The 12,012-nt window shown below is 39.7% G+C and overlaps 1 protein-coding gene across 1 annotated transcript in view; it reads right to left on the minus strand.

The window, feature by feature from the left end:
• Positions 1-250: 250 nt before the first annotated feature.
• pde1cb (phosphodiesterase 1C, calmodulin-dependent b) overlaps positions 251-12,012 on the minus strand; it is an 80,379-nt gene continuing 68,617 nt past the window's right edge. The window contains exons 9-17 of the mRNA XM_034555396.1: positions 10,865-10,965; positions 9,969-10,097; positions 9,421-9,522; positions 6,714-6,834; positions 5,511-5,592; positions 4,027-4,147; positions 2,289-2,458; positions 870-1,097; positions 251-345 (exon numbers count right to left, since the gene is read on the minus strand). Of these exons, the coding sequence (XP_034411287.1) occupies positions 251-345; positions 870-1,097; positions 2,289-2,458; positions 4,027-4,147; positions 5,511-5,592; positions 6,714-6,834; positions 9,421-9,522; positions 9,969-10,097; positions 10,865-10,965 (1,149 nt within the window). The remainder of the gene's footprint in view (positions 346-869; positions 1,098-2,288; positions 2,459-4,026; positions 4,148-5,510; positions 5,593-6,713; positions 6,835-9,420; positions 9,523-9,968; positions 10,098-10,864; positions 10,966-12,012) is intronic.

The raw sequence follows: 12,012 nt of genomic DNA on the forward strand, positions 1-12,012 counted from the left end.
TGACAGAAAGTCTGGGCCAATGTTTCACACGATTAATAAGCTGATTAACAACTTATTCATTGCAGGTAAAACTGTCTTTGAATTAACGTTTAAACACTGCAAAAGCTATATGTCTTCCTGTTAGTACACATAGTATTAATGTACAACCTTCATGGAAGTACATTTTATTGCAGGAATATTGTATTCGACTGTTTTTGTTTAAGCTTGGTGTACCTGATAAACTGGCAACTCAGTGTATTCATTTGTTTTGTCAAAGGTTGTGGGCTGCAGGAATAAACTCACCATCGTCTCCTTTGTTCTTGTTTTCTTCACCCTCTGGAGATACAGACCCTTTAGACAAGTCTCCTGAAAAGTCAGAGTAGTCGTGTTATTTTGTCCCACTGATGCTCATTTAGTGATGGCAGACTATATCCAAGCAAGTGAAGGAACAATCCTCAAAGCATTCTCTCTCCTTTATGAAGTTTGTAAAAAAAAAAAACATGTTCTATCTCACCTGTCAGTCATTACAAACTCATGCTGTGCAGCCAAACATTGTTCACACCTTTGTTTTCAATTCTAGTTGACTTATTCCTGCGTTGACTCAAAACATTTAAAAAAAACTCTCATTGACAAAACAATTATACTGGAAGCTTTCGGGGTCACCGTTTTAATGTGTAGCATCTCAGAAGTATTTATCGGCTTTAAAAGAAAGTGAATGGGTACTAAAGGTTGGGAGATGAACAAATCTAAACTGTATCGCTGATAATACAAATGAATGATAGAAACGTTCTGTGCAGCTTGTGTGATCACTCAGGTATGCATGTCAATGCACTGCATGTCAATGGCCCAACGTCACCACATGCTGTGGGATTTCACATAGTAGGACGTACCGTTCTGAAGTGGAGGATTCTTGTGTGTGGCGCTTCCAGGCTGCGCTCCCTGCTCTGTTTCCCCCATGTTACCATCTGGTGGTCTGACCTCCAATGACTCAAGCTCCTCCCCCTCATCCCCCTCCTTTGATTCAGGCTGTTCTGGTTCTGTGTGGACCTCCTGGGGCTCCATAGCCTCATCCTGTTGGGCTTGCTCCTCCGCTTCCCTTTTAGCTCTCTCCTCCGCCTCTGAGGTCACATGAAGGGCGGAGGCAGGTTAGCATATAGTGTCTATGTGCATTAATTCATCGCAGCTTTTTTTTTAATACTGAGAGCAAGTAAATGTTGAGGGAGTTCATTTGACCGTTTCGGACCAATATTGACTGCAATAGAGTGTGTGTGTGTGTGTGTGTGTGTGTGTGTGTGTGTGTGTGTGTGTGTGCATGCATGCGTGCGTCACTGTCCCAATCCCGGCCAGGCGGCCGTGTGTGCCACCATGCTCTGTGACTGCACAGCCGTATCAATAAATCTGGACTCAAATCTGCAATAAATACAATTCTGGCCACTTGGGGGCAGCAGAAACAAGCTGAAAATACATGTATCTGCTTTATGTTGACATGATAAACTAGCAGACTATTTACGCTTCTAGCTGTTACAGAGCAACATAAGCCTTCATTCAGACTTTTTTTGTTTCTACCAAAACCAAAGGAAAATATCTGACACTTTATTTGCTGAATGCTCCACAATATCCACCAGCTAACTGTGTTTGTCTGCTGTTTGGTGCAGAGCAGGTACTGGACTGTGGATTACTCAAGCTTTTTGTGGACTCTATTTGGGAACAGATATTGGTAATAAACTGTTAAATGCACATTTATGTCTCCCTTATAGGCTACCAAGTCTACAGTTAGAAAATTAAATTATTTATCAATAAATGCTTCTTATAATAACCCATTAATTGTTAGAATACACTGTTAATGAATTGATTGAAGAGCGATATATTATAACAAGTGTCATGGTGGATACCAACTACAAGAATTTTACACAACATGACAACCCAAATGTTGTACTTATTAATGACTTATACATTATGTATACAGCATAATGATTTATTCACATGCAATACAGCAATTAGATACAACTTATAACTCCTTTATTATGGGTGTTAGAAGGTAATGCCAACTTACTTATGTTACAATTATTAGAAATATACAAATATTCATATACAAACGGATGCCTGTGGACATACCGATCACTGTGTATCCCACACTAACATAAGGCGTAATCCCCCTCTGAGTGAGCTAAGAGCTTTGCAGCTTTATTAAATAATTTCCCCGGATCTCATGATCTGTTTTTACCAGAATATTTACCAGAATATTAGTGTCCCCAAATCACGTCCATTTACCTGTATATTATATTTGGTTGCATACTGGTAATCTGTACCTTTAGCCGCCTGAGCTTTCCACCTCTCTCTGTTCTGGTACACCTCTTCGTTCCACAACGCCTTGAAGTTCTTCAGGTCCACCGTCAGCAGAGAGCTTTGTCCCGATGAGCTGCTATCAGAGCTCTTCACACTGTGCCTCTTGGCCTCGTCTGAGCCGAGACTGTTCAGACTGGACAGAAAAATGAAGAGCATTAAATGTTGCACAAGAATAAGAGCCTACAGCTATCGCAGCTATGTGTGGCTCTACGGACACAGTGGTGCTTATTGAGCAAAGTGCTAATGGCAGCATGCTCACAAAGAGCAATGCTTCAATGCTGATGTTTAGCATGTATCATGTTTATTTTATTCACCATCTTAGTTTAGCGTACTATATTTGCTGAACACATAGTACTGGCGCTGATGTGAAAGTATGTAGTTCTGCAGGAATTTGGTCATGAACCAACAAATTAAGATTTTGACCTGATGGTGCTAGACGAAAAGTTAAAAGAGCACTCCCCCTTTTTTACACATGAAGGTCCGTTTGTCTCTCTTTAAGAGTGCTAAACTCAGCCAGTGTGGAAACAGTTTAATTATGTTCTTGTTGTTCCGGAGGGAGCTTGACAAACTGAATTTAAAGATGTGGGCATGTACATTGCGGGGGTCTGATGAAAGATGCTGTCAAGTTGCATTATGAGGAATGTGGAGTCAAGGGTTAATTAAGCTTGACCCATACTTAGGACTAAAAGTCAGCATATCTCACCCTCTGCTTCTTCAATTCTGACCATTCTTTTTTCAAATATGTCTCTTGTGGATGCCACAACTTGCTTGAAAAACAAGAGCTTTCAAAGTCAGAGGCACATCGAGAGAAGAAGAGAGAAAGACAGGTAGAGAATCAGAGGAAGACAGAGAGAGCATAGACATAGTTACAGATGATTAAAAAAGCTGCTCTAAATGCTGAGAAGAAACAGCCCAAGAAAACCCATTAGCACTCAGGTGTGTACGAAGACAAGGAGACTGCACATGTGGCAACACTATCTGAGGTTTCCACTCGGTTAACTTCGACTGGAGGCCCACTGAGTGATGCTAATGACTGCTGTTGAGGAGAACGGGGAGGCTGATATTGATGTGCAGGAGCAACAGAAGATGCACAACCAGACTACCAAAGTACGGCTGTATTTCCCGACTTTCAGTTCACTTTAAAAAGGATCTTTCTCTGGCTAGTTTAATTAACACAAGAACATGGTTTCAAAGCCTTGCATATTCCTGATTTAGTACGTGGTTGGAGGAAAAGTACTCAGCCAATTAAGTAAGCCGGTAAAGACAAAACCACTTTGCTTTGTATCTCAAGAGGCCATTGCGTATGCTGATCCAGCACTGAGGCCCACTCTTGATCAGGGACAACGAGTTTAGCATCTCTAAAATATCAATTTCAAGGTGTGTGGCTCTGCCCGATGAAAGGTGGAGACATTTCCACGCACATAAATGGATTACTCATGGGAGACTCATCTGCTGTTCTCTTCCATTAAATATGCGGTTATTGCAGGGGAGCTGTTGAGGTTTAATCCTGTCATTGAGCGAGCAGTTACTCAGACAGGTATTAGAGGTGAAGGGTAGAAAACGGTAGGGTGATTAAAATGTACTCAGATTTACATACATTTACCCACGTCCATCTGCTCAGTCCTGCTACGGAGCAGCATAGAAAACATATCCAAACTTTTAGTTTCCAAATTATTTCTCAGAGAAAGTGCTGCAGCTAACCTTGAGCGTCTGAAGCCGGCAAAACCTGAATGGGAGGCCTCGTCGATGAGAGGTTTGATGATGCGTTCCATCATGTCCGTCAGCACGGTGAAAGTGGGCACCACGATGAAGTCAATGAACCCTGGTGACAAAGATATCAGCACATTCAGAACATAGTGTCATCTGTTTATACATATTCACATTCTTTATCTTAGTGTTTGAATTATGTAATGCATACTTGGACACAAAAAAAGCCCGGAAAAATGACTAACGCTCCAATTTATGAAATTAAGATTTAAATGTATTTCCAGAATGTTATAAAATCAACTATCAAATCTTAGATACAATATGAGATGAAGTCCATATGTGTTAACGTTGGCAATAAAGCTGCCAAAATGCAGATGGCAGAAGATCTGAGCTGGTAAAATCTTTATCTTCATCGCCTTCAATTACTACTCTATGCTGACAGCTATTAAAGGATAGGTTCAAATTGTCTAAGTCTATTTTAAAACAATACTCACATGCCTATATTTACATTGTAGTTAATCCTCCTGGGGCTACAAAGACCTGTCTCCCTAATGCAATTTTGTTATAAGAGATGAGGGACAGAATGCATTGTCGTTGCTTTGTGCAAAAATGCATCATAAACATGAGCCTGTCAGTATTAATGAAGGATGAAACCTTCAAGATTTGCTTTCACATTTCCAAGCGAACAGCGGGTTATTTGCAGACTTCAGGCTTTCAGCCAAAATATACAGGCTGACTGGAGCTGTTTGGGTTTTACTACCGCTCGCTCAGTGGTCCTCGGATTCTAACTATGAAGCTCCACCATCTAGGTTCAGTTCTGGATGTGTCAGGGACAGCTGTCACCTTCCGCTCCTTACATGCATGCTTCTGAAAATAAAGTTTCGTTTTCACAGGAAACATTCACTTCCGGTCATTACATGCATATAGTCTCTTTTAGAAATAAAACTTGAACGTAGGTTTACTTAGTTTGTCGGTTTACTTACCAAAATGTTATCCTACTCGAAACCTTCTTGGATAATATTGTGGTTTGGGCTAAATTAAGTGTGTTTGTTACGTACATCAATTTGGTTTGTTCCGTAACTGGTGTTACTTTAGAACGTAGCAGTAAGTAAGTAAGTTAAAATAAGGCAACGTTGTCTTGGTTTTACACAGGACACAGACCGTGTTCTCCTGGGTGAAAGTTCTGTGATTGTTGATTTCCGAATAATACTCAATCACTAAAAAAAATAAGGTGGTAAAGGACAGAGCTTTGAGGTCTTTAAAGAAAAGAGACATTATTAATCATAAGTCAGTTCTCTCGCAAGGAAACTGTTATACTACCACTATCATGGGAAGCACAACTACTCATGTAAGCCTAATAATATAGAAATCCTTTCCAAAGGAACATTTAATTATTTTTCTGAAATAAACTCATGCATGAGCAGAACCTGTGTACTCATACAGATACACTATTATGCTGGTGGTGTATTTTAACTCACCGATCTGGGACTGGGCCACCATTGTGGACTTTCGGTCGCAGAGCGGAGAGAACGGCAGCCCAAGCTCTGATTCTTTGTCCCCCTGGAAATACAGCAGCTTCCTCAATAAATGTGTCTCATCAAAATGTACCCTACCCTCTAGACAAGCACATAGACACTTGTAAACACCGCCATTGTACACCATATGCTCACACTTCTATCAACAGGCTCTGGATTGGTCTGGCCCCTACCACAACAAGTGCTTTGTGCCACAAATGCCTTTCATTTTCTCCTCTGATTTGTCACAAAAACATGAGACGTAGAGTCGGGAGGCAATGTTTTTGAAAGGGGCTATTTATTGGCGATTCATATCTCGAGAGATAAACGCCTTTTGAAAGCAACCACAATAACAATAGCTTGGATAATGAGAACAATGTGGATTAATAATGGAGAGGATGAAAGCAATGTGGCACCAGTTAGACCACTGTCCTTCTTGTTGACATTAACAAATCCACAATCTATTATTTAGAGACAATTGCATTGTTTTATCAAAGGGGAAATGCTCTACATTTTAATCTGCCATAGGGCTAAGGCAGGGGGATACATTTTAAAATGACAAGGAACAGAGTGTCTGCAATGCAATCAAACTTGTGAATATGACTGCATATCTCACTAACCATATTAAAACAATTATTAACTGATATCATCATTGTTTTATTCTTGGTGTGAAAAAACCTAACACACATAGGACTACATTTTTAAAAGAAATGGCTTTTGTTGGCAGCCAGTACAATCCTAAACACCAACACTCATGAAGCGGCTAAAATCAATTTTTTGAAAAAAGATGAATCATTTCAACTTCATCTTTTTGCAATTCTGAAAAATCTAATGAGAATACATCCTCAAGAATTAACTTTTCATCTCAACTTTTGAGCCGGAATTGTCCAAAAAGTCGACACAATTATTTATTTTTGCATCTAAAATTCCACAATAAGTGGGCGAACACCAGCTGCTGAAGAAGATCACATGACACGACCCAAAGCTGAAGAGCAGCTACTAAGTGGATCGTTTTGTCAGCAACATTAATAATGTCTGCATTTTATTCAGGTTTTTTGTTCAAGGGCCCTAAAAGTGTGCCTTTCTACATGTATCTGAATCTCCCGTCATACACTGGACCAGCTACCCATGCATTACTCCGTGACCTGGCCAGGTACACCCACTCACCTGTCTGAAGAACTCTTCCAGTAGGGAGGTGGTCCAGCGGTGGTGGAGGTCATAACTTTTGGCCGGGTGGCTGATGTCTGCTGTGTGCAGCAGCAGGGACAGGGCTTTGGGCTTGTCAATGCTGCAAAAAGAGACAAATCAGAAGTGAGATCCAGCCAAATGGTTTTATTTTAAAATTTACCATAATAAAGTATTAACATGAAAGTGAAAAGTGCTTTACAAATAAAATGCATTATTATTATTATTATTATTATTATTATTATTATTATTATTATTATTATTATTAACATTTCCATGGGATTTTAGGTTCAATACACCTCGATCTGGTTGGCCAAACCCTTGCTTAGTCATTGTTCTGGAAAAAAACTACATTATGAGTTCAAACACATATTCGAGACAAATCTGCAACAAAGTTATTGAAAAATACCAAACGAGAAAGAACATTTCAAAGGCCCTGAGTGTCCCTGAAAATAGTGGGGTCTATCATAAAAAAGAAAAATGGAAAAGAAATGAATGTGGCACAGCTGAAAATGTTTCTACAGCAATTGGTTTCACACAAATAGTCTGAGCAAGAACAGTTTCCAATAAAATGTGGAAAAAGGTCCAAAGGACATCATCCTGTACATCATGCTCAACATGGAGCCTAGTTGCAGGGGGACACATATAAATATTGGATACAATTCACCACTAATGGCTGTACAGTTATGTTTTACACTTAACATTAATTAGGATACCCACATGATTAGGCTAACTCAGAATACTAAATATTAAAATGTCAAACTATTGACAGTCAAGAAAATGCTACAAAATAATTATCTACAAACTATCATTAAACAGATGCTGAACTATACATAGATATCTATCAGCATGTGCATAAATCACACATGCACAGTTACCTAAAAACAGAATAAAAAATAAATAAAAAAACGTCCTCTATTACGCAAATCAGTTTTCTACACTGGAAGCATCTTCTCACCTCATCAGACATCGGCGCTGTCTGAGATATCACTTGATAACCATATCAAAATATCATGTTTAATGGACTGATGCATGAATAAACGGACACAGTCCAATATGGAAAATAGGCCCACAAATGAAAACACACGCACACACACACACACACACACACACACACACACACACACACACACACACACAGCACAGCACAGCACAGCACAGCACCGCTTCACAGCACAAGGTTAAATAGAGGTGAGAAGGACTGGCTCAAATTTCCCTTCATTCCATTTGAGTCAGATTGAGTCTTAAAGTGCACTCCAAGCAGCCCTGGAGCAGACTGGTTTGAATTACTTCACATTAGAGTCTATTCAGCATTACAGCCTCCTGCGGACTGCAATCTCGTTTATCTGCATGCATGTATGTGTACCTTATACTATAGCTTTGTGATTGCTTTCCAGTCAGCACACTTTGAAATGTGATATATATATTTACAGGTATAGAATATTGTTGAATCCTACTAAATGTTGCCAGGGAGCTATTTATCTCCACATCATTGCTTTCTGAGCAGTCTTTCTAATTGTGAGTGCTGCGCAGTGAAAAGAAAACCGCGAAGGTCAACGGATTTCTGCATCAGCAGTGATGACTCATCACGTCATGTGATAGCTTGCTTGATAGCTGTCTTTTATTTCTGTTTGCAAATGACAGCTCTGGGTCTGCATGTAGAGCAGTCCTGGTTATCCGTCCGCGTAGAGGCGGCTGTGATTAGGAAGTTCTAGCATTCAGTTCAGTCTGGTGACCTCACCCCGCAGCAAACAACAAAATGCATTCATTTGAAACATATTCACTTCCTGTTGTAATACACCTGGTCTTCCTCGAACAGAGTTCAACCTGGCTAAACTTCAACTCGCTGAATTATGTAATTTCTTTTATTTAAAATTGCGGGCTAGTTCCGCCGAACGAAGTGAGACTCTCGCTTTGACCTACAAGGCACAGGTCACGTGAGAGACAGAGACCGAGAGGAAGACAGATCAGTGGGCTTGTTTACTTGTACTGGAAAAAAGTGGATACGCAACTGTTCTTGAGAAACGCTTAAAACATTTACATTAAAGGGTAACTTATACGACCATGCAGAGGACATTTAAAGTAAATCAAATATTGGCCAACACTCGGCAATTGCTTATGACGGCAAGTGGTTTATATGCACCTGCTTTGAATGTTATCAGCTGATTGAATGGGTGTAATCAGCGGTTATCAGACTCGTGAATTTGTGTTAGACGGGGCCTGCTACACCTAAGTATGTTCGGCTGTTATCATCTATTCACATAGTCTATAAAACAAGAAGACGATGCCGACCTCTAGTGTACGTAATAATTCAGACGGTAGCTAAGTAGGTGTGAGTTAGGTGAGGCGTCAGAGGCCATGAATGGGACAAACAAACAGAATAGTAGTACTTGTACTGTATAATGCATGGTGTTTGGTACTATTTGGCCACAAAATCCTCATTCCATTTCTATTTTTCATTTGTTGTAAACAACACCTGAACAGATATCTTCCCAGTCCATCTGATGAGAACATGAATGCTTGTTGTGTTGTGAATGTCTGAGTGCACCCTCAGGGCAGAGTTAATTGGGTTGTAAACAGCTGGAGGTGAGTACAGTACACAGTGGTTGATGGGAAGGTTAATGACGATGTACATTGCTGGGAGAAGGGGCGGGCAGTGTAAACAGTAGTGAAGGACAAGTCAACTGACCCCTCAGGCTGTTGTAGGAAGTTCTTCATGGTCTTAACTTGCTGGAAGTGGCAGGACATATCTGTGGCCAGCACCATCTCTACCACCAGAGCCCGGAGCTCTCTGGATGAAAGAAAGGAGAGGAAAATATGAAAAAAAGCCATGTACTGTCAAACTCACAAGTAATAAAGCTGACTTATTTCTGAAGTTGATCAAAGTAAATGACAAGACAGTGTTTGAGAGCTACTTATAATATTTTCCCTGACAAGTTACAGCTTATGCTGTGAGAAATCGGATTTCAGCTGTCTCTTTTAATATATTATATTATACATATATATATTATATGTGTATATTAACAGTTCCATTTAGCACAAAGTTGTTGGACCTTGAAAGTAATCCAACTTTTCAGATGTTCACTCCACTGAGCACATTTGTTAAAAAATGTTTTGTAAAAATAAGAGATGAGTTCATTTTGCTTGACCTGCCTGGTTTCCTCATGTCTGCCTGTCTACCGGTCTCTAACTACAGACTTCATCTCTGTCTCTCCTCCTCATGTCTGTCTCACTGACCTCCAGTCGTCCTTGGAGAGGTTGTAGAGGATGTTCATCTCATCGTCGTCCTGCAGCAGGCGGTAGGCTGCGCTAACATGGTGACTCTCCAACACTGAGCGATCATTGTACAGGATAGCTGTGTCCGACCTGCCAGAGAGAAAGCAAAGCCATCGTTCTACAGGTCGATATGGAAATAAACAACTAAAAGAGAAATAATTGATCCATGGATGTGGCTCCGTCTTTTTAATTGAATTGTGTATCCCTGACTTAGGAGGCGGTCCACTGTATGAAATACTCTTAAGGGACAAAATCGAACAAAGAACAACATTATAATAAGATTAATAATAATAATAATAATAATAATGCATTTAATTTATATAGCGCTTTTCGTGGTACTCAAAGACACTTTACATAACATAATTATAACATCATAAATATTATTAATTAATGAATTAGTTAATATTATTATATTATTATTATATTATCTACTGTACCAATAATATGTATAAAGCAATATTCACAATGTCAAAGATATACAGGTTTTTCACAATACAAAAAGGATTAAACTAAAAGGTGTCTCTCTCTCTCTGAAATGTATCATATATAGAAATGTTATTTACATTAAAAACATTTTTTTACATTTTTTTTATAATCTGGACAATTGTAGGAATTTACTTTAAGTGTGACAATAAGGATATTTTATATTTGAGAACCTTTGAAGTATTATATTTACAAATAGAGTAACTTCAATTATAATTAAAGCAAGGGTGTGTTCCAATGTGTTCTCTCAAGCTCCATTTTTCAAGAGCAGAGAGTTTGGAGTTCATTTGGACTCCCCTCAGTGTTATTACTGCAAATGAAAACATTGATCGGGTGAGTCAGAGCCATGCATTTATGATTGAATGATCCATTACCTTGTCTGAATATGGAAGTTGTTTGTGGTCCCCGTGTGCTCGTAGTCGTGCACCGCCGCCGCAAAGATCATGGCAAAGATCTCAAGCTCAGTCAACCAATGCTGCAGGCAAAAAAAGAGGAGAAGAAGAGGAGGAGGGAGGGAGGAAGGTGGGGAGTGAAGTGAACATAATGAGGAGGAAGTATATGGAAGCGAGATGGGGGGGGCGCGGGGGGGGGGGGCGACATTGACAGGAAAGAAGGTAAGTAATGAACAGAAGAGGAAAGAATGGACAGAAATTAGGGAAGAGAAATGAGAAGCCAGTGAATGGAAAAAAGGCGAATGGAGAGAATCGTACATAACGACAGAAAGATGTAGAGGAGAAAAGTGATATAAAGGATGCATAGAGAAGTATTTGGCATAAGGGATACATTACCGTCAGGGATAAAAGGAAACACATAAGTATAAGGATAAGAAGAGAGAGGTGAGGTCAGAAAAGCAAAAAAGGAAGCTTTAAATAAGACAAGCTCTATTGAGAATCGCATTTTAAACTGTCACTTTAACACTCCTTCCTCTTTTCCTCCCAGACAGCGTCTAAGTCTCTCCCTGTTACCAAATATAAACGAAAACCTTGCATTACAGGACGTATTGCTAATGTTGCTCATTTCTGTTTGTATCCCTGTGAGGTATGCTTTGTAATAATGGCTATAATAGAAAATGTACATGACATGATGTAAGGATACCCGGAAAGCTTTTCTATCCAGGTTCTTTAGTTCAAATTAAAACCTTTTTTTAGTGACAACAGAAAAGAAGGTAAGTTGTGAAAGTAACAGCGACTCTTAAAGGAAGTGCTCAACGTGTTGGGGAAAGCACTTATTTGTTTTATTGCCGAGAGTAATATGAGAAGATTGATACCACACTCATGTCTGAGTGATGAATATGTAGCTACAGCCGCGGGGACGCATCTACCCTGGCTAGCTGACACAAACAAAGTGATATAATGTGTTCATTTGTGGACTGGTGCTGGTAGTCAGATATTCTCACCTTTAGACAGCGCTGGCTAGCTGTTTTCCCCTGTTCCCACTCTTCATGCTAAGGTAAGCTTAGCTCACTGGCTGCTGGTAACTTCGTAGCTTTGTAATTAATGTACAGACTAGAGCTTTTTTAAAT

Source organism: Cyclopterus lumpus, chromosome 17 (assembly GCF_009769545.1).
Source record: "Cyclopterus lumpus isolate fCycLum1 chromosome 17, fCycLum1.pri, whole genome shotgun sequence".
Lineage (NCBI taxonomy): Eukaryota > Metazoa > Chordata > Actinopteri > Perciformes > Cyclopteridae > Cyclopterus > Cyclopterus lumpus.